Here is a 25,627-nt window from a genome sequence, read left to right as displayed (position 1 = left end):
TCCCAGGCCAGCCGAGATATAATCTCTCCAGCGCGTCCTGGGTCTGCCCCGGGGCCTCCTCTCGGTGGGACATGCCCGAACACCTCACCCAGGAGGCGCCCAGGGGGCATCCTTGTCAGATGCCCGAACCACCTCAACTGGCTCCTTTCGATGTGGAGGAGCAGCGGCTCTACTCTGAGCCCCTCCCGGATGGCCGAACTTCTCACCCTATCTCTAAGGGAGAGGCCAGCCACCCTTCGGAGGAAGCTCATTTCTGCCGCTTGTATCCGCGATCTCGTTCTTTCGGTCACTACCCACAGCTCGTGGCCATAGGTGAGGGTCGGGACGTAGATCGACCGGTAAATTGAGAGCTTCGCTTTTACACTCAGCTCCCTCTTCACCACGACGGACCGGTGCAGCGTCCGCATCACTGCAGCCGCAGCACCAATCCGTCTGTCGATCTCCGGCTCCCAAAACGTTTTATTATTATCATAAATATATATATTTTTAGCTATATATTCTGTAGAGATTGACAGGGAATTAGAGGGAGAGAAAGAGGAAAAGACAGCAAAGAACCCCCAGGTCAGCCATGTAGCATATGGTTACCTGTTCATCCCACTGAGCTAAACCAGTGTCTGTAAGGACAAAAATCATTGGTAAAGAAACATGATCAGGTCCATAAAGTGAAAGGGTTAATGTTGAGTTAGTTGTTATGTATGCCCTCATTTGTCAAGCGTGCAAATGAACCCAGTGGCTGATGGGCAAGGTTAACTTTTCACAGAGATGAGAAGAATTATGAACTGGGGGAGACAAAATTTTGGGGACATCTTATACTACAAGGTCTAAAAGCCACAGTCTTGCAGAGTGATGATGAAGATGACGAAAATAAGAATGCCCAGGCCTACATAGAGTTAATACAGTTCCTGGATGATAAGAGTTTATCGCTTGTGATGAGAGAAGCTGCTGACGATGGACCTGAGGCACTGAAAATACAGTATTAAGAGACTATTATGCGTGAAAAGTTAAACCAAGACTTTGGCCTTCATCGTGCGTCGTGCATCGTGTAGTATACGTGGGGTAACAAGAAGCGATTAACACCTCACGACCAGCTCCCGATCATCAATCGCTTGGTCGCGAGGATTTCAAACCTGTTTGAAATCCTCGCAACCGTCGTGAGGATGTCACCGCAGCTTCTCACACTGCGCACGCGCAAACACAAATGTCAGCGAAAAAGACGGCGCAGCACGGCAGTGCAGCATGTGATCTGGACGCAAGCGATGGAGGCACAACTTGTAGAACTATGGCAAGCTCACCCGAGCCTTTTCGATGTGGCCTCTCAAAATTATCACAACCACAACAACCGTGAAAATAGTTCGATCTACACTGCTGCTCAATCAATGTTTTTCATTAGCAATTTAGCAAAGTTGATGGTGGTGGTGTGCGTGTCTATGTGAGTGAAAGACAGAGAGGGAGAGCGAGCGACAGAATTTCTGTTATAACCTTCATTTTATGGATGCACAGTGTGAGCACTCAGGTCGCTTCAAAGCATCGGGCCGTATAGTGTGAGACCCTGCATCGTGACCTATGAACTTCTAACCCCTGCGAGTCAATTGTACAGTTTGAGCAGGAGCTGAATCGCACGACTGAAAAAATCGCACAGTGTCTGCCCAGCATTAGCCACACACATGCAAAAACAAACTTTCACACAAACTCACACAAATTATGAATACTGTCAGTGTTAATGAATTAATGCAGACTGATACACGTTAACCTGTTAAAAAGGGCTAATTCGCATCAACGAGTCAACGCAGCTCAATATGTGTAGGCGGTTACCCGGTGTTAACGTGTTACACATTTAGGCCTTCTCTGTTATGTGGAGGAGTTTGTCCAAAAATTTGTCTATTCTGCGCTCCAGATGGGTTGAGTGCGTTATAAAATTTTAATTGCCTTAATCGTGATGACCACGTTAATGCATTTAAGCTGTGTTTACATTTTTATATAAAGCTAGTGCGCTGTTAAGAATTTTTTTTTTTTAATCCACTAAATCTGAAGAAAAAAAGAATTCTGCGTAGGTCAAATGAGAGCACCCAACATTCCATTATGGTGCTTGGAATGACCCAGCATCATAATACAAAGATTTATTTTTGACCCAATACTTACATAGAAGGCCATATTTCTTGAAGTACTAGCTACCAGATACCAATGATTATGAATAAAAATACTGTAATTAAAGTATTGTTAAATCTGTTTTTTATGTTTTGCTATTTCATAAGCACAAGTCCATAGATCTTCTTTATTTTTTAAATTCTTTATCTTTGACATTTCAAACATTTCATTCAGCAAGAGCCCACAGCGTAGCACTCGCCGCATGTCACTGGAGAGTGGCATTAGTCGAACATCCCTTCAGCGGATATTAGCTACTCACAAATGGCACCCTTACAAACTCCAGCTACTGCAGCATCTCAACAAAGTTGTGAGCTCATCACTGGACCCACTTCAGTTTGCCTACCAACCTGGCATTGGAGCGGATGATGCCATCATTCACCTCCTACATCGTTCCCTCGCTCACCTGGAGACCGCTGGGAGCACTGTGAGAATCATGTTCTTTGATTTCTCCAGTGCCTTCAACACTATTCTTCCCTCGGTTCTGAAGGACAAGCTGGAGAACTCTGGAGTGGACCATCACCTCACTACCTGGATTCTGGACTACCTCACCGACCGACCACAGTATGTGAGGACTCAGGGCTGTGTGTCGGACAGGGTCGTCTGCAGTACGGGGGCCCCACAGGGAACGGTTCTGGCTCCGTTCCTCTTCACCATCTACACTGCAGACTTCTCCCACAATTCCACCCAGTGCTTCCTGCAGAAGTTCTCTGATGACTCTGCAATAGTCGGCCTCATCACTGATGGGGACGACAAGGAGTACAGAGAACTGACTCAAGACTTTGTGGACTGGTGCCAGCTGAACTACCTCCAGATCAATGCCAGTAAAACCAAGGAGCTGGTGGTAGACTTCCGCAGGCACAAACATCCTCCACTGCAACCACTGAACATCCAAGGTATGGACATTGAGGCTGTGGACAGCTACAGGTACCTTGGTGCTCATCTGAACAACAAACTGGACTGGACTCATAATTCAGACGCCCTCTACAGGAAAGGGCAGAGCAGGCTGTACCTGCTGCGGAGACTCAGGTCATTTGGAGTGGAGGGCCCACTCCTGAAGACCTTCTATGACTCTGTGGTGGCCTCAGCCATCTTTTACGGTGTGGTCTGCTGGGGCGGCAACATCTCTGCTGGGGACAGGAAGAGACTGAACAGGCTGATCCAAAGGGCCAGCTCTGTTCTAGGATGCCCTCTGGACCCAGTGGAGGTGGTGAGTGACAGGAGAATGGTGGCTAAGCTGTCATCCCTGTTGGACAACATCTCCCACCCCATGCATGAGACTGTGACAGCACTGAGCAGCTCCTTCAGTGGGAGACTGCGGCACCCACGGTGTGGGACGGAGAGATTTCGCAGGTCTTTCCTCCCCACTGCTGTCAGACTCCACAATAAAGACTTTTGCAGCTGATCAAACACACACATCCACACATGTGCAATAAGACTAATGTGCAATAATCTTTTCTGGCATCGTTGTATTTTTACTCAGTTGTATATAGCATTTCTATTCTATTTTTATCTTATTGTATATTTTATTCTATTTTATTCTACTGTATATAGTATTTTACTTTATTTTATTCTATTCTGTACAGTTGTGTACTGTATTTATTCTTATTTTATTTTATTCTAATTTTTGCTTCATAACTTTTGCACTGTCCACTTCCTGCTGTGACAAAACAAATTTCCCACGTGTGGGACTAATAAAGGTTATCTTATCTTATCTTATCTTATCTTATCTTATCTTATCTAACCCACATTGGATGGATCCCTCCAAGACTGTTGGAACAACAAAAGTGATGGTTTGATGTGGTATATGGGGTACAATGATAGTGGGTCCATTCTTCATCAATGGAAACCTCAAGGCCACTGGATATTTGAAATTGCTACATGATGATGTGTTTCCCTCTTTATGCACTGAAGCTGGCACGTTCCCTGAGTTTTTCCAGCAAGATGGTGCACCACCACATTATGGGTGCCAGGTCCGAGCATTCCTAGATGAACAGTTTCCTGGAAAGTGGATTGGTCGTCGTGGGCCAGTTGAATGGCCCCCAAGGTCTCCCGATCTGACCCCCTTAGACTTTTATCTTTGGGGTCATCTGAAGGCAATTGTCTATGGTGTGAAGATACGAGATGTGCAGCACCTGAAACTACGGATACTGGATGCCTGTGCTGGCATCCAGTATCCTGCGGTGTTGCTATCAGTGTGTGAAGAGTGGGAGAAGAGGGTTGCATTGACAATTCAACACAATGGGCAGCACATTGAACACATTTTATAAGTGGTCAGAAACTTGTAAATAACTCATGAAAGAATAAAGTTACGTTGAAACCAAGCACACCATTGTTTTTCTTGTGACATTACCAATAGGTTTGATGTGTCACATGGCCCTCTTCCTATTGAAAAAACAAAAGTTGTATCCAAGATGACCAACTTCTAAATGGCCACCATGGTCAGCACCCATCTTGAGGAGTTTTCCCCCTCACATATACTAATGTGCCACAAACAGGACTTTAATATCACCAACCATTCCCATTTTATTACGGTGTATCCATATAAATGGCCCACCCTGTACTATACTGCTGAGAGACTGTCTTCTGCTTGTCAAATACATTTCATTGCAATGTTGACCCTGCGCTAACTTGCATATGACAAATGAAACTGAAATGCTTCAGATAAGAGTGAGAAAAATATTGCGTTCATGTTTGCAGTTTTGTCTTGTTACACAATATTTGGAATTAAATAAAACAAACAAAACACTACATTTTAGGAAATATTAGTGGGTGTTTTCGTATTTGTTTTTTTGTACTACTTGGACACTAAAGTGGCCCTCCAATGAGATGACGGTGCCAGAAGTGGCCCGCGGCTCATTTGAGTTTGAGACCCCTGGTCTAGATAGTCATCATCTGGTATGTTCTCCAAAGGTAGTTGGTTCTCCATTATTTCTGCCAGCAATTCATCCAACTATTCTTTGTCCTTACGTGCAGGCCCCCCAACCAGTCTTAAACCTCTCCCTATAGTTTCTGCAACAACCTTTTTTATATGTATTTTTATATTCTTCCACAAAACCTGTATAACATAAAACATATAACGAGAACCCATTAACATGCCATTGCTGCCATTGGTATAGCTATTTTGATTCCACTCCATGTTTTAGAGGCAACCTGAGTTTGGTTAAATCAAACTAGCTTTATAGTGGCTTTAATTTAATCCAGATTGCTTTACTTCAAGACTCCATAGTCCAGGTGTTTCAGAAAGCAGATTATTAGGAAGTGATTAACAATTCTAGTTTATATAGACACATCTTTCTTCTCTTCTATCACCCTTCTATCACTCCCAATTTCAACATTTCGGCCTAATCCTTCTGACCAGTTTGCCTGTTGTGCTCGAGTAACCCATAGGGCTGTGAGTGGTGTGTTTGAAAATAGAGCTCTGTAAGCAAAGTACAGTCGGGCAGGGGGGAGAACAAATCTGCAAACCGATGCAAAATTGTGGTCACTTTTTCTTTTAGATTAACAAGTTCAATGTGGGTCCCTATGCGGATGAGAGCAAGTGGTTCCAAAAATGTGGTAGATTGTGGTGCTTGGTCTTTCCCCCAGTGGTAGGACCTCTATGTACATTCTGATTAAGTTATGAAGTTTATGTGAACATATTAGCCTGATGACTTTACAACTTAAACTTGTGTAGATATAGGACAAGGTGCCATCAAATGGTTTTACTGTGTACTACAACATACCCCAAAGCTTCAACCTTTACATACTGACAATATGTCTTAAGCTTTGACTTTTACTTCTTCAAGAACCATGTCTCCTTTTTTAATTTGACTGATCTCGCATATGGTGGAATTATATAATGTCAAGTCTGAGAGCACCAGTGATTCCAGAAAATAAACGTGACAGTAACTCATTGGACACAGTATTAGACGATCACTTTTAATTAACAACTCTTTTATGTAATAAAAAAGGGGGATCTTCAAAAACAAATACAATGCAAAAGCCCTCAAATAAGGCATTTCTTGGGCTTACTGGGAGCAATGGAATAAATTGCACCTTATTTTCAGAGTCCTTTTCCCCCCTTCACTCCTCATCTTCTCCAGAGGCTCTGCCTGTATCTTTTCTTCCCTCCTTTGCCTTTTGCTCCTCAGCTTCTCCAGAGGCTCCTGCTGTACCTTTTCTTTTCTCTTTCCTCCTTTGGCTTCACTCTTCATCTTCTTCAGAGGCTCTGCTTGTATCTTTTCTTCCCTCCTTTGCCTTTTGCTCCCCATCTTCTCCAGGGGCTCAAGCTGTACTTTTTCCTTTCTCTTCCTTCCTTTCCTTTCACTCCTCCTCTTCTCCAGAGGCTCCTTTTGTAACTTTTCTTTTCTCTTTTCTCCTTTGGCTCCACTCTTTATCTTCTCCAGAGGCTCTTCTTGCACCTCTTTCTCTTTCACTTGTTCTTTATTTTAAGAAAACAATCATTTACTTCAGTTGATTAACTTAACATTGTTAATATTGTGCAATATAGTGTTAATATTTACCTGAGGTGATTATTGGTGCAGATGGGATTCCACTTTGGTCTTTCTTGTTGTTACCTAAGACCACATCAGAAATAAATAAATACCACTTCACCTGAAAAGTCTTTGTAATTGTGTATTTTTTCACAGCTGTTGGTTTCCAGTTACCAGATCTTGGTATGGGGTCTTCAAAGAGAGTTGACTGATGAAAAGTGAGCCTCTTCAGGCAACTGGTTTGGTGAATCACACTTTTTTCTGAACTCTTATTCACAGTCCTTGCTGTGTCTTGGCTTACATAGGCCTGCTGCATCTGAAAAATGATGATCGACAAAGAGAAACATGGTTACTTTAGCTCATCTAGATGTAATGTTCAGATTTGTTATGCTGGAGTGCTCTTACACCAGGAGGGACCTCCACTGTGACCTTGTCCATCTGTGGAGAAATGGTCAAACAACTGTTAAAGCAACTTTGAGATCACACACCTCAGTAGAAGAAAACTTGAAATGTAATCAGTTACACACAAAGCCAAAGATCTAATTTCAAAACATACATATCTTTATTGTAAAAGAAAATGTCATCAGATTCTGCTTCAAATCAGGTTGTGATCTTAAAGTCACTCTCATAGCAGTGATTTTAGAGTAATGTACAACAATTCTAATATCATTTAAATTTCAAAACTGCCCTTTCCTGCAGTAAGGGTTATGATGGTGAAATTTAACTTGTTGTGTTGCGTGATGGCACACTGCCCATGAGAGGACCCCCTTATTAAGCTGCACAGTTTCAATTTAGTTTGCAGAATAGTTGTAGTGGGCGGAGATGCAGACGGAACGGCTGGCTGAATTGATGTTAGGATCCCTGACTGCGTTTCACTAATGGCTTTGCACTGGGCACCTAGTGCCTGTAACTCCTGTTTGTGACTCCCTGTGGCTGCTGCCTGCTTGGCAAATGCCGCTCGCACAGGGGCCGCTGGGTCCATTCTGCGCTTGGCCAGTTCATACTATCAAAGGGGGCCGAAGGCCTGTACCAAAACTGAACCCGAGTGCAGAGATGGCAGGAAGAGTTTTAACAAACTTCGTTCACAGAGTATGCAAGGCCTTCTGTGTATTGGGAAGACAGTACATAAACTTCCTAGATGCTACAACCCAAGTAAATTATAAGGTACAATTTTATGAATATGGGAGATTTCCTGAAATCATAGACTGCATCGCTGAAACCCATTTTCCTGCAAAATATCCCTCTACCCCAGAGGGTGAGGAATACAGGAATCACAAGGACTGGTTTTCCATTAATTTCCAAGCTGTACACACTCCCCAGATACAGTTCTCAAATATGGTTGCATGGTGGAAAGGTGTATAGTACTTTATTCTGTTGTAATCTTGTTGTATAGTATGTCATTTTATTTAATCTTATCCCATTATATTGCATTTTTCCTAAATTTTACTGCTCTTAAACCTGTACTTTCTGCCATGACCAAAAAAATGTCCCACGTGTGGGACTAATAAAGGTTAATCTGATCTTATGCTCAGTTTGAAAGAATAAAACATAATGAATTATTGCTTGGTGACAGTGGGTATGCTCAAATGAATTTTTTTGTTTACAAAGCTGGTTCAAAATGCTGCTGCATGACTTTTAACCAGAACTTGCAGAAGAGAGCACATAACTCCCATCCTGGCTTCAGTCTATTGGCTGCCTGTATATCCTAGAGTTCATTTTAAAATTCTAATATTTGTTTTAAAATGCTTAAACGGTCTTGCCCCACCTGACCTCTCTGAGCTTCTTCATCCTTACTAACCCCTCCAGGTTTCTCAGGTCAGCTGACAAGCTGCTGCTCCTGGGGGTACCCAGGTCCAAGAGGAAGCTCAGAGGAAACAGGGGCCTTCTCTATTGCTGCTCCTAATTTTCTGAATAATCTGTCCCCTGATTTTACTGCTTTAATTCAGTCTAGTGTGCTGATTTTATTGTTTTAATTTAATTCTAATTATTTTATATTATGTTCTTTTTGTGTTTACTTTAAAAGAAAAACTTATTCAATGTATTGTTTGGCATATCAAGCATACAAGCACTTAGTTTTCAGCTGGGAGTTGCTATATAAATGTGCTAAATAAATGCTTGCTTGCTTGGAGGAGTCGTTTTCAGAGTCTCTGTAATAAACTTTGATTCATGCCAAGAAGATGCTGCATTGTCATTATTGCAACAGCTGTACTTCATAACTACCTGAAAAGGCATGGATGCCCAGCACCCTCAATACTAGGCTAACAAAGATGACAAATAGATATTCCAAATAGACAGCTTTTAATGGATTGTGAGTCATCTGTTCCTGTGAGCAGTCCTGGCAAACATCATAGCTTCCAAGGATGTGGCGGGTAAACTGCCTTGCAACTCTGCAGTTCTGTCCATTTGACTTACACCTACATACAAAAACAGTACATGTAATCAAATCAAATCAACACATTGAATGAGACAGTTGTTGATGACAAACACTAGTCTGAAATGAGAAAAAGGCTAAATCAATACACTAACATACTCAATTCAGGTGTTGCCAGGAAGACAGCACTGTCTATTCCATCTGACACGGCAAGAGTTTCTCCTGCCAGTGTACTTCTGACCACATGCCTGATTTTTTTAGACTGCCAAAAAATAGGACAAAACTTTCCTCCTTTACCCATAAGGACAATTAATTAAGCATCACTGAAAACAACCAATGCCAAATCCTCACTGTTACCCAAGTGCTGAAACTTAAGAGTCACTTTCTCTGCCTTAAGTTTACGGATAACTTTGTTCACTTCATGAATAGATTGTACAGTTGCATCTTTGATATTAGATCCAAGGCTACATGTGTCAAACATAACATCAGGCCTCGTTTGTTTGGCAACCCACAAAATATGTCCTATTTTTGACCTGAGTTGCTCACATTCTGTTTCACTTAAGGAAGCATCCCTCTGTACAGCCTGTGCTGCTTGTAACTGAACCGGTTGTAGGTTGTCAATGTAAAGTTGTTGATGCACCTCTATTACATCATTAACTGTACAAATGTCCATACCAACATAAGAAAAGCTGCCATGTTCTTCACGGCCCACAAGGAAGGTAGATTTCAGTACAGGAATGATATGAGTTGCAAAGTGACTTGAACCAGCCCAAAGGAAATCATCAACGTGACATGCAAGCACTCCTGTAATCTCAGATTGTTCATTCTGCCAATAGAACACTGCAGGATCAGCCTGTGATATTTTACCACCAGTTTTGAGCATAATGTCTTTGACCTTATTGTACCAATAAAGTGAGGCATCTGCAAGTCCATAAACACTATTTTAGTTTCCACAGAACATTGTCCTTGCCAGCTTCAGGTGGGGGACGAAGATCAATTTCTCTTGACAGTTCCATTCCCTGCAAGAAGGCAGATTTAATGTCCATTGAATTTACTCTCCACTTGTTTTGACATATCACAGCTAGCACCAGTCTGAGGGACTCAGACACACATGTTGGAGAGTCTTTCTGTAGTTCTTTAGTATTTACCTCTTCAAACCCCCGTGCCACAAGTCGAGCCTTTGGGATAACACCATTAGTAGTTTCTTTGAGTGTACAGACCCATCTAGTAGTAGGGATGGGTATCAAAACCTGGTTCTTGTTGAGAACCGGTTCCCACTGTTTCAATTCATTGGAATTGTTTTCCATTTTTGCAAACGATTCCCTTATCGATTACAGTCGCTCCGAATGACGTCACCACGTTGCGGAGCATCGCTTACCTGGCAGGAAACATGGCTCAAATGCTCAAAAGTTTGGTTATACTTTACGAGAACGGATGACAACAGGGCAACTTGCAATACTTGCAAAGTAGATATTTCATTTAAGCGAGGAAACACTACGAATATGCAAAAGCATTTGCTCACAAAACACGCGATGACCTTAAATGAATGTTGTGTTTTGAATTCCGCTCCGGATTTGTGAATCTCAACCCAGCAGCAGCGGTAACATTTGCACGTGCTCTCCCGTTAATGCGGCAGGTAAATAATCAACTAACAGTGCATATTATGTTAGCGTGATCTGCCTTATTACAAAACCTGCCATTACTGTGCGCTGCATTTAGGTGACCATGATAAGAGAGACAGACAGAGCCTGGCTGGCTCAAATGCTGGCAGTTCTCACTGCAGTCTACCGGTAGCGTCTCCTTTCAGGCCAGGATAGACGAATGTCACCGAGCAGTGACTAAGTTTGTGGCAAAAGGCTTGCACCCATTTGCCACAGCAGATGCCCCCAGTTTTCGGTAAGTGAATGTGTTTAATTGTAGGCAGGGACATTACTGGATATTCTTGTGTAATTGCTACAGAATAATTTATGTTATACTTTGTTATTGCTACAGAGGAATATTTATTTTATTATTTTACATTTACAATTTTTTTTCCTGGGGACCCTGTGACACCCCATTGAAGAGGCATAGGCTGTTGATCTCTTAAGATCTCACTGTTGGGTTTGTAATGCCATGTTACTCCTAAATTTCTATCTTGTTCAAAGAGAAGATATAAAAACAAATTTCTAAGCTAATCGACCTTAGTGTTCTCCTTTTTTAAAAATCGATAAGAGAATCGGTAAAGAATCGAATCGTTAAGCAGAATCGAAAATGGAATCGGAATCGTGATAATCTTATCAATACCCATCCCTATCTAGTAGACACACATTTTTGACCCAGGTCTTTCACTTCATCAAACACACCATTACTTTGCCAGCTCTCAATCTCCTGCTGCTTAGCAGAATCAAAGGAAATATCTTTTGTTATGAGTACATCTGCATCTCTGTTTTCAGCTTCAGTGCAAAGACCATCAACAAGTGACATGTCTACAGCTTTCTTTTCACCTTCACTACCATCATGGCTCAAGATATTGCACATTGTACCAGTTTTTGTATTGCCCTTTTGTTGTTCCCGCTCTGCCTAGCACTCTGGCTTCATGTTGAACACCGTTGTTTCTGTTGGGAAAGTGATCAGCTGTCCTGCCCTTAACTTTACATTTGCAGAGGAGACAGGATCAATGGGTGTAGAGGGCTCATTTCCAGGTTGTGTGACAGACATGTTTTCTGTGTCAATAGTGCTGTCTTCTTCCTCACTAATACTCTGTTCACCATCGGGTGTGTCAGTGTCATCATTTTCAACTGTGTCTTTGTTGTCAGTGTCATCATCAGTAGTACTGTGTGGTATTTGTTTAACTCCACTCTGTGCATCCACTTTACTCAACCTTGACTGGTGTACTCTTACAAGAGTCCCCCCATGTCTTACAACAGTTCCATCCTGCCCAATAACTACACTTGGACCCTTCCACTCTGTACAGTCGACTCGTTTGTAGTATACTTTATCTCCTGCCTCATATTTGTCATCTGTAGGCCTAAGTTGCTTACGTAGTGCTCTCCTGATCCTTTCTGAACACTCTGCCTCAGTAAATGCTTTCCTGGAAGCATGTAATGCTGATATATGTTCAGCTACTCTTGCACTTACAGTTGTGCCCTCTAAGACAGGTGGCTTATCCATCAACACAGAAGGAAGGTTGGGGTTTTGGCCAAACACAAGTTGATGTGGACTATAACCATGTACATTAAGCATACTGTTTTTGGCCATAAGGGCCCAGTCTAACGCAGTGTGCCAGTCACATCCTCGTTCCTTTTTTACCTTCAGAAGGATTTCATGTGTCATGTTATGTCTCTCCAGTAGTCCGTTGCTCCAGGGACTATACCCCGCTGTTGTCTTTGCCTCAATGTTGAAGTTTTCAGTCATGTCCCGAATCTCTGTGTTGTTGAACTCTCCGCCGTTGTCTGTGTAGAGCCGTCTCGGGGCACCGTGAATGCTTATCCAGGTGTGGATGAAGGAGTTGACAATCTCTGCAGCTTTCTTTGTCTTTACGATGCTCCCGGCGCTGAAGCGTGTGAAGTGGTCGATGATGTGAAGGTACCACACATTGGGCTCCAGCTCATGTATATCCATAGCTACTGTCTCATTATTCTCAGAAGCCAGGGGTAGACTAACAGCAGGTCTCGGCTTGGTTTTGCGATATCTCTGAGAAATGTCACAGTCACAAACTATCTCTGCACATTGTTTATCTGTATTGCCAGAGCTTTGGATGAGCCTCAATAACCTCTCTGCAGATGCATGACCAAACTGCTTATGAAGCTTCACAAGGACTTTCTGTTTCTCTTTTGTAGACATTTCAGCAGTTACCATGAGAACTTAATTTTCATTGCAGCTTTCTGTAGTATTTTCATCTCTAATGTCCACACAATAGTGTCCCGAACTAGTGAGCTCTAGGGGAACAGGCTGCTTGAACATGACAACATTGTCATTCTCCATGTCTAGAACCGTCCCTGCTTTCTTGAGAGACGTTTTGCTCAGTAGTAGTGGAATGTCAACAGGAACTACTTCACTTTCAATGTCACATTTCGTTTGTCCAATTTTGACTGGAAGTTTCACTTTTCTGCTGGAATACACTACAGCAGCGGTCCCCAACCCTTTTTGCGCCACGGACCGGTTTATGCCCAACAATATTTTCACGGACCGGCAATAAGGTGTCGCAGATAAATACAACAAAATAAAACTAGTGCCGGTACCGAAAAAAAGAAGATTTATTCATAACACACGTGAAAAGACCCAGGAAAACCGAGTTAACGATAAAAACGATAACAAAATAACGCTGAAAACCGATAAAAACCCTGAAAACCATACATTTCACACCTGAGCCTCAACTCTCGCGGCCTGGTACCAAACGACTCACAGACCGGTACCGGTCCGAGGCCAGGGGGTTGGGGACCGCTGCACTACAGTACCATCCCCAAAGCGAAATGGTCCGGAGCTGAGGGTTTCTGATTGCAACAACTTGTTTACTTGGCCTTGGCTGAGGTCACGCATGTAACTATCTAGCCTCTTCTGACCACAAACTGTACGTGTACATGCAGTATCAATAATGGCTGACCCCAGTGCTTCAGTCAGGAAGATTTCAGAGTCTGTCATTGAGGCTTTAGTGTACAAAGTAATGTTACACTCCTCCACTTTCCCATCTTCAGTTAGCTTTACTTGGTCACCATTACAATGAGGACAGTCTTTCGCCCAGTGGTAAGTGCTCTGACAAATAGCACATCTTGTTCGCTTGCCAAACTTGTCAAGTGGGTTGGTACCTTGTAGTGGTTGTCACTGTCCACTCCGCGACAAAGTACCGTTGTTTCGTTTGTATTTGGGACCTTTTTGCCCCGTACGGAAAACTGCATCTTGATTCAGTTGAATTCCGCTGAAAACTCCGGCTACTTTCCCCCAAAAAATCCGTTTCAGTGCAGACACAAACGTTAAGTCCGTGCACGCTGTCAGTGCAAGCTGTCAACTTTTCTGATCGAGACAGTCTGTATCTAGAAGCTTAAATGCTAGAACAGCGTCAGGCAGTGTCATGTTGTACTTTTTCATTCGCTTATAACGCTGTTCAAAGTCTATAATGTAGTCTGCCATGGACACGCTGTGGTTCTTTGCAATGGAGTCAAAACACGAGTAGGCTTCATAAGCGCGGTCTTTCTCTTCTCTGTGAAACACCGCGTCAAGTTTTGCAAGTAGTATTTCCATACCGTCATCTCTGTTCAAATCTTCCGCGGGTATCTCCATGGCCGTTTCTCTGGCTCTTCCCTCGAGCCCCAGCGCCACCGCGAGTGCCTGTTTCTTTTTATCCAGCTCCGTAACTTGTCTCCAGATATTGACTTCATTCTTCCAGCACTCGTATGGCCTGGCTTCATCAAGCTTTGGTGGTACTTTGTAATTGGAAACCATCCTCTGCTACCAATGTTAACTCAAAAGACACGACGTCGTAGTCTCATTCCAAGCGCTTTATTCGTTACGCCATTTTTCTCTTCTCCAACAACAACTCTTCGCGGGCAACAGTACTCTCGCGATATAACAGAAAATAACAAGTTAACACTCAGAATCGGCTCTTTGAGCACAAGAATGACAACATCACGGAGCGTAAGTTTAATAACATCATGGAGAAGCTCATGGCTCTCCAATGAGAGATTGAGAGACCAGTGTCGGACTGTTAGAACAGCTTTGAAATTCATATGAGTTGTTCGCACTAAAGTAAAAACCACAATCACTTCATGCGGATACCCATTCGGCACCAGCTGCGGTCTCAAGGCTAGAGCTGAACAACAACACCCTGATAATGGACTGTGTTTAGACTGTTTTCCCATTCTATGCAAGGCCACCTGGGTTGGCTGGAAGACTGTTTACTTAACCTAGCAGGGTGAAGGACACTGTCTCAGATGAACTCTGGACACATACACACACACACACGCACACAGACATATATACACATGCAGGTGTACACTCATCCCCCCTCCAAACGCCTTCGACGCTTATTCCCCTCCGATGCTGACGGTGGGTCAAGGAGACCAGCGCATAGGCTGCAGGCCCGGATGCACTGTCTACACTGGCTGTCTCTCACACTTTACCCATCCCTGTTGCTTGTCATGAGTTTCTATGGTGTATTAAGAGTTTTTTCATGTGCTATGTACAAAGGTGTTTTTTTCTGTTCTCAAACTGATCTCCCTGTTGGAGCTCAGTCTGGGGGAAGTTATTTTTTCTCCTTATCTTTCCTCATGTTGTGCATTTTTCCATTGTTAAACCTCTCTGACCTGTCTTCCCCATGTGATGTTTGTGTAATGTATGTATGGTCAGAAGGGTAAGTCGGCGCTGGCAAAGGTCGGCAGCCTTAACCCAATTTCCCTCGGGTTCAACCTTCAGGATCAATAAAGTTTTATTGAATTGAATTGATACTTGTTGACATTTGTAATCAATTGTTCTTACCTTGAGAGTGACTGAATTCAGAGTAACAACTGGAATTTGGTGTTGTACTGGTAATGAGCTCATCGCCGTTTCCCTGTCCTGTACATATAACACACAGAAATGCAAGAAGAAGAAAAAAATTATAAACCAGCTTCATGTTGGTATTTATGGTTTTAGAAACAAATCAAACTGTCTGAAATGTACAATAATCCATAAACTTAATTTGATGGGCTCTCAGTTTAAGGTTTTTAGGATACATATGTAGTAGCAACATTTCTGCATCTAAAGCAATCTTTGTATTTAAAATTTGGCTTATTTTTTTCCATCACCTCCTGCCAAAATGCACGGACAATTCTGCATCCCCATATACAGTGGAAAAATGTCCCATGGGCTTCTCCACATTTAAAACGTATCTGGAATTCTGTTATTATATTTGTTCAATTTCACCGGTCTTACATAAGTTTGCATGATCCAAAAAAGAACTTAAGTTTTGACACAGTTCGTCTGGTGAACATATGGGAATGCTAAGATGCCTAAAAAACTGAACAAGGACAAACAAAAAACTACGACTGAGGCACAAGATGAAAGCGGCGTGGAGGAAGGGCAGATGGACGCCATGCATGAACATGAATGAGAAAAGCAACCCACAAACGCAGAAATGCCTTCTACCTTGAACCGTCTGAATGCTATTCGACTGTTCAAGCAAGAGTTTCATACTGAAATGGGTGGCATTATGTCAGCAATTGGAGCTGATATACAAAAATGTGGAGGGCGAACTGACGACGCGGAGGACGAAATCACCTTACTGAAAAACAATATGGAATGCCTTGAAAGACAGTCCAAATTTCTGACTAAAAAGGTGGAGGATTTGGAAGGAAGAAGTCGGCGTAATAACATCCGAATCCTCGGAATCCCTGAGAAAGAAGAAGGTACAGATGCGTGTACTTTCATGGAGAAGTTTATAGTGGACATCTTGAAAAAAAAAACTCCTGTCCTTGAGAGAGCACACAGGATAACCACAAGTCAAAGCTCTATTGCAAACCGATCGAGAACTTTTATAATTAGGTGCTTAAGTTACAGAGATCGTGAACGCGTCATGAAAGCCGCTAGGACGACAAAAGAACTGACGTACAAGGACAACAAGATAAGCTTCCTGCCGGACCTGCCTCCACAGACGTAAAGACAGCAGCGTCAGTACGATGGTGTGAGGAAGAAGCTGCGGGAGATCGGACTATTCGGAGATCGTATTCGATACGCCAGCGGACATGGACGCCTACATTAAGAGCCTCAAACAAGTACAAGATGTTTCATAAGGTATATGATGGTAGACTGTTAATTCTGGTCTAGCTATGTTCATGAACCATACCGGACAGAACAATACATTTTATTGCCAAAGGGTTGTTATACAATGCTGGGTTAGACATTGTTAGTTTTGTTCCTTTAATAAGACCCACTGGTACTTTCATTCATTGTGTCAAATGTGTCAGAGTAAATATTTGACAAGGTGGATTTATTTCTATTATTGGTTTTTTTCCTTTTCTTTAGTTAAAATTGGTTGACTATGTTTCTTGAAACTGGAGAGTTCTGCGTAAGTTAGTAAAAATAAAACAAGTCATTAGTAGGTAGGATCAAGAAATTAAAAGCCAAAATTGTGTTTCTACAAGAAACTCCTATGCTAGGCAGTGAGACAAATAGAATGAAACGTAGATGGCCAGGTCAAATTTTTTCATCTCCTTACTCCTCCAATTCTAGGGGCGTTATGATAATGATACACAAATCCATACATTTTCATGTTGAGCATGTGCTTAAGGATTCTAATGGATGTTTTTTAATACTACAAGGTAGCCTACTATCTACTAGACTAAATTTAATTAATACTTATGGCCCAAATGAAGATAATCCACATTTTTATAGCAATTTATTTCTAAAAAATTTCAGATTTACAAGGTAAATGTATAATTGCTGGGGATTTCAATTGTGCTTTGAACCCACAGAAGGATAGTCTAAGGAGCTTGGAATCACCTCGCTAGTGTCTGATCTTCTTTTCTGTGCATCTTTGCTGACTTTATATACGCCCAATTAGGATAACCACATGTTTTAAGTGCTTCCTTTACATGTGTGTGTTCCTTCTTTTTCCCTTCAGGCTTAGAGGGAACATGTTCTGCCCGGTGGTGTAGGGTCCTGATTACCCCAAGTTTGTGTTCCAGAGGGTGATGGAAGTCAAAGAGGAGGTACTGGTCCATGTGTGTGGGCTTCCGGTAAACTTCAATGTTGAGGTTGCCATTCTCTTCAATGTGCACGGCGCAGTCCAGGAAAGGCAAACAGTCGTCCTTTGTGTCTTCCCTGGTGAACTTGATGTTTTTATCCACGGGATTAATGTGCGCAGTGAAGGATTCCACTTCTTGTCTTTTGATTTTGACCCAGGTGTCGTCTTCATATCTGTACCAGTGGCTGGGTACTCTCCCTTTAAAAGAGCCAAGAGCCTTTCTTTCCACTTCCTCCATGGAGGAAGTGGAAAGAAAGGCTCTTGGCTCTTTTAAAGGTGTATCAGAGAAACTCAGGAGAGTTTTCTCCAAGCACGACATCCCAGTGTACTTTAGACCCAGCAACACACTCAGACAGAAACTGGTTCACCCGAAAGACAAAACTCCTAAACACAAACTGAACAATGTGGTGTATGCTGTACAGTGCAGCGAGGAATGCCCAGACCTCTACATTGGAGAGACCAAACAGCCACTTCACAAGCGTATGGCACAACATAGAAGAGCCACCTCCACAGGACAAGACTCAGCAGTCCATCTGCATCTAAAGGACAAAGGTCACTCTTTCGAGGATGGCAACGTTCACATTTTGGACAGAGAGGACAGATGGTTTGAAAGAGGAGTGAAAGAAGCCATTTATGTCCACTGTGAGCCACCATCTTTGAACAGAGGCGGTGGTTTACGACACCAACTGTCTGCCATCTATGATCCAGTTTTGAGATCGCTTCCCAGACGCCTTAACGCCCACTCACATCCTGGGCCATCTGACCTCAGGAAATCACATGATAGGGTGGGCCAGGTTTCACAATGAGCTCGCCCGAAACCCTGGCTGATTGGGACTAGAGCAGGGCGATATAACCAAAAATATTTATCACGATATACATTTGAATATTTGCGATAACGATATAACTGACGATATAATTGACACTAGACAAAATACTTTACAACTCCACAACTTTATTAGTGCAAAAAACCCCATCAATGTATTTTCACTTACACAAGCAGCTGTTTTTTATGTGCATTAAAGTTATATAAAAATTTAACAGTGCAAATGCAAATTCCTTGCTGACAGTTTAACCAAAAGGCATTTCCAGTGAAAATTGGCCGACATATCCTCAGCATAACCATGTGTAATATCCACAAAACTTAAAAAGAGGTTATACACGCACAATACGGGAGTATTATGTTGAAGCACAGTACGTATCACTCCGCGAGGCTCCTGCCTCCGATAGCCGTAATGCTCCGTCAAGCGGTGCGGCTTCATACCTTAGCAAAGTCGTACTGAAACATTTGACAGATTTTCCAACGCCGTGTACCACATAAAATCGTTTCGAGGTCAGTAAACACAACCAGAATTCATACATAAGGCACATGGGATTATAAGGGGCACTGTTGATTTTCAGAAAAATCAAAGGATTGATTTTAAGTGTGCAGTATTTTCCAAACAACACGTAAACAAAAGGCACTGCGCATGCGCGTTTTACTCATATTCTATCGCGATATTTCATTTTCCTATCGTTGCTCAAAATTACACCGGTATTACCGTGAACGATATGATATAGCCCAGTCCTAATTGGGACCCACACCCGCTTTCACACCTCGGCTCATGTGATTAGGTAGAGGATCATCAGGGGGTCCTTTTGTCCCTCTTTGGGGGGAAACTCCCACTGGGTTTAAATCTGGGACTCCCCACCAATTGACCCTTAGAACTGAAGAAGCTTCTCGGATGAGAGGTGAAACGTCTTCAAGCAACTCAAAGAAGTCCAGACGCTTTTCTTTCCAAGCTCCTTAGACTACGATGACCTGGATGACTGAGAACCTTCACAGCCACAGAAGGATAAATCATTAGGCATGGATAACACTCATAATAGAACACTAAAGGTGATCAAACAATTTATGAAGGAGTTAAATATAACTGACATATGGCGCGATCAAAATCCAACCAAATTACAATATTCTTGCTGGTCAGGTACACTCAAACTGTATTCCAGAATAGACGACTTTTTGGTATCAACTGAGCTGGCTCCTTATACAAAAGATATAGTATACAGTATAAGGAAATAATAATATCTGACCATGCAGTCGTTACTTTGACTTTCATAGAGTCAAAACTGATTAAAATTCGAATTGAATGGGGGTTTCAATTGAAGTGGATGCAAGCCAAACAGTTTCTTAAGCAAATTAATGAATACTTTGAGCTCAATTCAAATCAAACATCGGCAAGTGTGAGATGGGACGCCTTCAAGGCATACTTAAGAGGGCAAATCATAAGCTATACTAGTAAGAAAACAAGAGAAAGAAACCAAAAGATAAAATATCTGGAATAAAAAATAAAAATGTTAGAAGAGACCAGCTTTCAATCAGGCCAGAATAAGGAGGACAATGTCAAAGAATTATTACTATTGAGAACGCAATATAACGAAATGACAAGCGAAAAAGCAGCTGTAAATTTATTGAGATTAAAGCAACAATTCTATGACCAAGGTGAAGAACCCAGCAAACTCCTGGCTTGGCGTATAAAACAGCAGCAATCTGAAAGGGCAATTACTAAACTTCAAATGGAAATATCATAGTAGACCCAATCGAGATAAACAATGCATTTAAAGTTTTTTATGAAATGCTATATAATTCAGAATGCAACAATGAGGGTGCCCGCAGGGTTCACCATTATCTCCACTTTTATTCCTTTTAGCTATTGAATCTCTGGCAATAGCGGTTAGAACCAGTGGACAAATACAAGGTGTTAAGATTGGTAGAAAGGAGCATAGAATTGCGTTATTTGCTGATGATGTCATATTATTTTTAAAGCAACTAAAAACTTCTGTGTCTGCTGTAAAGGATTTAATAGACTAGTTTGGGGCCTTCTCAGGGTATAAAGTAAATGTAACAAAATCATCATTAATGTTACTTAAACAAGGGTATAATCAAAACGTAAGTCAGAATGTATCTGGCTTTACTGTTAATTCTGAATTCACTTATCTAGGCATTAAAATAAAAGATGTGGTGGTACTTAACTATAATACAATTCTACAGAAAATTTCCAAAGATCTGGAGCATTGGATAAGTTTACCACTATCTATAAGTGTTCTTAAAATGAATGTATTACCTAAACTCTTGTATATGTTTCAGAATGTCCCACTGGCTCCTCCTGCTGGATTGTTTACCAAACTAGCATCATTAATCAGAGAGTTTATTTGGAACAAGAAGCATCCCTGCATTCGTTTGTCTTTGTTGTATCTTCCCTTTGATACAGGGGGGTTGAAATGCCCCAATTTTTACTGGTACTATCTGGCTATTCAACTATGGACAATAATGTTTTATTTTTCATCCCCAAAACACGCCGTCTTGGGTGGGGATGGAAGCAAATTCTCTTAAAATGCCATTAAACTTGTGCTTATACTCTGCACAGCCAAAACAATTAAAGAAAGAAACAAATAATCATATAGTCTGAAATATGATTGAAGTTTGGTTTACAATAAAAGAAATTTTGAATATTAAGAATAACCTCTCTCATTTTAGTCCTATTTGGGGAAAATGCGTTATTTGCACCAGGAAATGTGGACGCAGGGTTCCAGGGTTGGGCAGAAAAAGGTGTTAGGAAAGTGGGTGATCTTTTTTGTGATGGAATAATGGTTCCATTTGAGGATTTAGTCTCAAAATTTCAAATCCTCCAAAAACACTTCTTTAAGCATTTACAGATTAGAAGCTTCATTTCTTCCATGCAAAATCAGTCTCTCAACCTTCCTCAGTTAACTAATTTAGAGGAGTTAATGGTGGAGAAAAGAAAGTGGTAACAAAGGCTTAATTTCAACATTCTATAACTGGATTGTCTCTGCCTCCCCAGAAACATCAGTTTCTAAGTTATAATCTTGGAGAAATGACCTAAACATTAATATTTCTGAGGAGACATGGAAGTCAATTTGCTTAAAATGACCCCAGGTATTTAAACTCATGTACCTTTAATACCTTTACTCCTTGCATATTTCAGATGAGCTGACCATCTGATGTAAAAGAATACAAAGACATATTTTGGTCAAGGCATTGAAACAGAGGACAATTTTGACCTTTTCCGTGGCCACCTGGTGAATCATTTGTCCTAAATGTTCTGCTTCATCTTTTGAATCGTCTTTTGATCCATCCTGTGTGGGTTTGCTATCATTTGTCCCAATTTGTCCCTGATGCTGTCAGATGTGTTTGATGGATAGATTGTGGAAGCACTGAAACTTAGGATGAATCTCACCTCTCTTTGTAGCACAGGACACCCGGCTTTATTTTTCGTGCCTACCTTAGGAACCCTTTTCCGTTTTTGTTCTTCCTCCTCTTCTGAATAGCCTTCAGATTCTTCCTGTGTGGGTTTCCAGTCATCTGTCCCATCATCTTCAGATGAGCTCACAGACTGCTTTTAGAGCAGAAAAATATATATTTTGCTCATTTTCCATGGATGTGTGAAAACAAAACATTTACATCTTTAACTGCAAGAGTAGAAACTCTACTGGATTTTTTTTGCCCACCTTAGGAACCCATTCTCTCGCTTCATCCTCCTCCTCGTCCTCTTCTGGATTGTCTTCTTGTGTGAGTTTCCTCACACCTGTCCTATCATTTTTGTAAAAGATGACCATCTGATTTTAGAAAAGTAAAAATAAAAAGGTAAAAGATTAGTAATCAGTGAAACCACTAAAAACAAGTACAAGAACATACATTACATACTTTTCTCTTGCGCAACTGGCATGTCATATTTTGTAGCTGCTCCACCTCCTCTTTCAAATCCCGTTTAGTTTCTCTTATTGTGGCTCCAGCACTACCGGCACCCTCACCCTGACCTGGGCTCACCATCTGTTTATGGTACAAATTAAATATGTTTTGTTCATGATGGAGTAAATGATTATACAGGGAGTGCAGAATTATTAGGCAAGTTGTATTTTTGAGGAATAATTTTGTTATTGAACAACAACCATGTTCTCAATGAACCCAAAAACTCATTAATATCAAAGCTGAATGTTTTTGGAAGTAGTTTTAGTTTGTTTTTAGTTTTAGCTATTTTAGGGGATATCTGTGTGTGCAGGTGACTATTACTGTGCATAATTATTAGGCAACTTAACAAAAACAAATATATACCCATTTCAATTATTTATTTTTACCAGTGAAACCAATATAACATCTCCACATTCACAAATATACATTTCTGACATTCAAAAACAAAACAAAAACAAATCAGCGACCAATATAGCCACCTTTCTTTGCAAGGACACTCAAAAGCCTGCCATCCATGGATTCTGTCAGTGTTTTGATCTGTTCACCATCAACATTGCGTGCAGCAGCAACCACAGCCTCCCAGACACTGTTCAGAGAGGTGTACTGTTTTCCTCCTTGTAAATCTCACATTTGATGATGGACCACAGGTTCTCAATGGGGTTCAGATCAGGTGAACAAGGAGGCCATGTCATTAGTTTTTCTTCTTTTATACCCTTTCTTGCCAGCCACGCTGTGGAGTACTTGGACGTGTGTGATGGAGCATTGTCCTGCATGAAAATCATGTTTTTCTTGAAGGATGCAGACTTCTTCCTGTACCACTGCTTGAAGAAGGTGTCTTCCAGAAACTGGCAGTAGGACTGGGAGTTGAGCTTGACTCCATCCTCAACCCGAAAAGGCCCCACAAGCTCATCTTTGATGATGCCAGCCCAAACCAGTACTCCACCTCCACCTTGCTGGCGTCTGAGTCGGACTGGAGCTCTCTGCCTTTACCAATCCAGCCACGGGCCCATCCATCTGGCCCATCAAGACTCACTCTCATTTCATCAGTCCATAAAACCTTAGAAAAATCAGTCTTGAGATATTTCTTGGCCCAGTCTTGACGTTTCAGCTTGTGTGTCTTGTTCAGTGGTGGTCGTCTTTCAGCCTTTCTTACCTTGGCCATGTCTCTGAGTATTGCACACCTTGTGCTTTTGGGCACTCCAGTGATGTTGCAGCTCTGAAATATGGCCAAACTGGTGGCAAGTGGCATCTTGGCAGCTGCACGCTTGACTTTTCTCAGTTCATGGGCAGTTATTTTGCGCCTTGGTTCTTTTTCCACATGCTTCTTGCAACCCTGTTGACTATTTTGAATGAAACGCTTGATTGTTCGATGATCACGCTTCAGAAGCTTTGCAATTTTAAGACTGCTGCAGCCCTCTGCAAGATATCTCACTATTTTTGACTTTTCTGAGCCTGTCAAGTCCTTCTTTTGACCCATTTTGCCAAAGGAAAGGAAGTTGCCTAATAATTATGCACACCTGATATAGGGTGTTGATGTCATTAGACCACACCCCTTCTCATTACAGAGATGCACATCACCTAATATGCTTAATTGGTAGTAGGCTTTTGAGCGTATACAGCTTGGAATAAGACAACATGCATGAAGAGGATGATGTGGACAAAATACTCATTTGCCTAATAAATAAATAATAAATAAATTTTTATTTATATAGCACCTTTCTAGACAGAATCACAAAGTGCTGCACATAAGATTAAAAGTCATAAAAAGATTTAAAAAGAGAAAATAAAACAGGCAAATAATTAACCAAAAGCAATTTTAAAAAGGTAAGTTTTGAGTTGTTTTTTAAAAACAGCCACTGAGTCCACAGTTCTTAATGCTTGAGGGAGAGAGTTCCACAGTCTCGGGGCCACATTGGCAAAAGCTCTGTCACCCTTAGTCCTCCTCTTAGTATTTTTTATAGCAAGTAAGCCCTGATCAGATGACCTCAAAGACCTGCTAGGGACATAGGGCTGTAGCAGATCAAAGATGTAGGCTGGTGCCAGTCCGTGCACAGCTCTGTAGGTCAAGACCAGGATCTTAAAATCAACTCTAAATTTAACAGGAAGCCAGTGTAACTGAGATAACAATGGTGTCACATGCGAGTACTTGGAGGATTTTGTCAAAAGCCTCGCTGCAGCATTTTGCACAACCTGCAGACGATCCAGAGAACCTTAATTCTGCACTCCCTGTATATGAAAGAAGTGCAACCAATCAAAACTCTTACCAAGGGAATCAGGGCACACATACCTTGTTACTGCTACACTGGAAGAGCCTTCTGTCTAAAAGCTCCTCTGTTACTGATGACTGCTGCTCTTCCTTGTCACATCCATGACTGTCCTTGTCCTGCATAGACCCTCTGTCCGCTCTCCTTTTCCTTTTATTTGCTGCATATGTTGCAATTGCATTTGTTGTCAGTGCTCGGCTCTGGAGTGTGTCCTCTGCAGGTTCCTCAGCTGTGCAAAGCAATATTACTAAATATTAGTAAATGTAAGTGTATAGATAAATATATGACTTCACTTTAGCTTGTTTAAATAACCTTGGTAAAATCTTTTGGCTGTGACGGCATCATGGCACATAAACGTTGCCACTCTGTAGTAAGATTTACGTCCCAACTGTCGCTTGGCCTGAAAGAATAATGTTTTAAAAAGAAACCACATGAATAAAACCCATGACACTTCAACCTACTTCATTGTGTGTCAAAAAATAAAAATGAAAGGTTTTCTCACGTAAGTGCTACAGGAGGAACGTATCATGTTGAAGGTGGGGGCAATCCCCAGATTCATCATCTCCCAGGCTGCCTTGAAAAATACCGGTAGTCTATGAAGAACACCTCCACTGGAACTGTGGAAAAAAGTCGGTGCCTCCGAACCCCCTTCAATATACTCTCTAATATGATTGTAACGCTGCAACCAGGTATACTCATTCTTGTACAGGGGGACAGCTGCTTGCCCATGGTATCTTTGAGTCTTGTGCTGTTTAATCTAATACATGAAAAGACATGTTTATTCTCTCTGAGCAGGTGACTAAACAATGTATACTTGGATTTTTATAGTTTTCCTACTTACACGGATGATGCGGGCACCCTGCTTAGTTTTTTCTGCCATTTCAACCTCCTCAGTAGTCATGTTGATGACCACTCCCTTTCGGTGGCCAGTTA

At 41.7% G+C, this 25,627-nt stretch overlaps 1 protein-coding gene across 1 annotated transcript; it reads right to left on the bottom strand.

The window, feature by feature from the left end:
• Nucleotides 1-6,152: 6,152 nt before the first annotated feature.
• On the bottom strand, nucleotides 6,153-25,327 carry LOC120433005 (neurofilament medium polypeptide-like). The gene is made up of 11 exons (XM_039598445.1): nucleotides 25,197-25,327; nucleotides 25,007-25,094; nucleotides 24,718-24,923; nucleotides 22,386-22,511; nucleotides 22,190-22,297; nucleotides 21,964-22,074; nucleotides 15,439-15,516; nucleotides 7,023-7,055; nucleotides 6,792-6,933; nucleotides 6,648-6,701; nucleotides 6,153-6,565 (listed from the first exon to the last, which is right to left on the bottom strand). The coding sequence occupies exons 1-11, from the start codon at nucleotides 25,254-25,256 to the stop codon at nucleotides 6,153-6,155; spliced, it is 1,419 nt and encodes a 472-aa protein (XP_039454379.1). The 5' UTR covers nucleotides 25,257-25,327.
• Nucleotides 25,328-25,627: the final 300 nt, after the last annotated feature.

This window comes from Oreochromis aureus, linkage group 15, assembly GCF_013358895.1.
Source record: "Oreochromis aureus strain Israel breed Guangdong linkage group 15, ZZ_aureus, whole genome shotgun sequence".
Taxonomy (NCBI): domain Eukaryota; kingdom Metazoa; phylum Chordata; class Actinopteri; order Cichliformes; family Cichlidae; genus Oreochromis; species Oreochromis aureus.
Note: the sequence above shows the minus strand (reverse complement) of the source record. Positions and strands in the feature narration are given on the sequence as shown.

Bases quoted from the DNA above. Each gene is read 5' to 3' on its own strand.
- LOC120433005 (XM_039598445.1), bottom strand. From the start codon at position 25,256: ATGATGAATCTGGGGATTGCCCCCACCTTCAACATGATACGTTCCTCC. The intron at 22,512-24,717 runs GTATGTGTGCCC...TACCATAAACAG, and splicing joins TCCAGTGTAGCAGTAACAAG to ATGGTGAGCCCAGGTCAGGG. The intron at 22,075-22,189 runs GTGGGCAAAAAA...CTCTAAAAGCAG, and splicing joins CGAGAGAATGGGTTCCTAAG to TCTGTGAGCTCATCTGAAGA.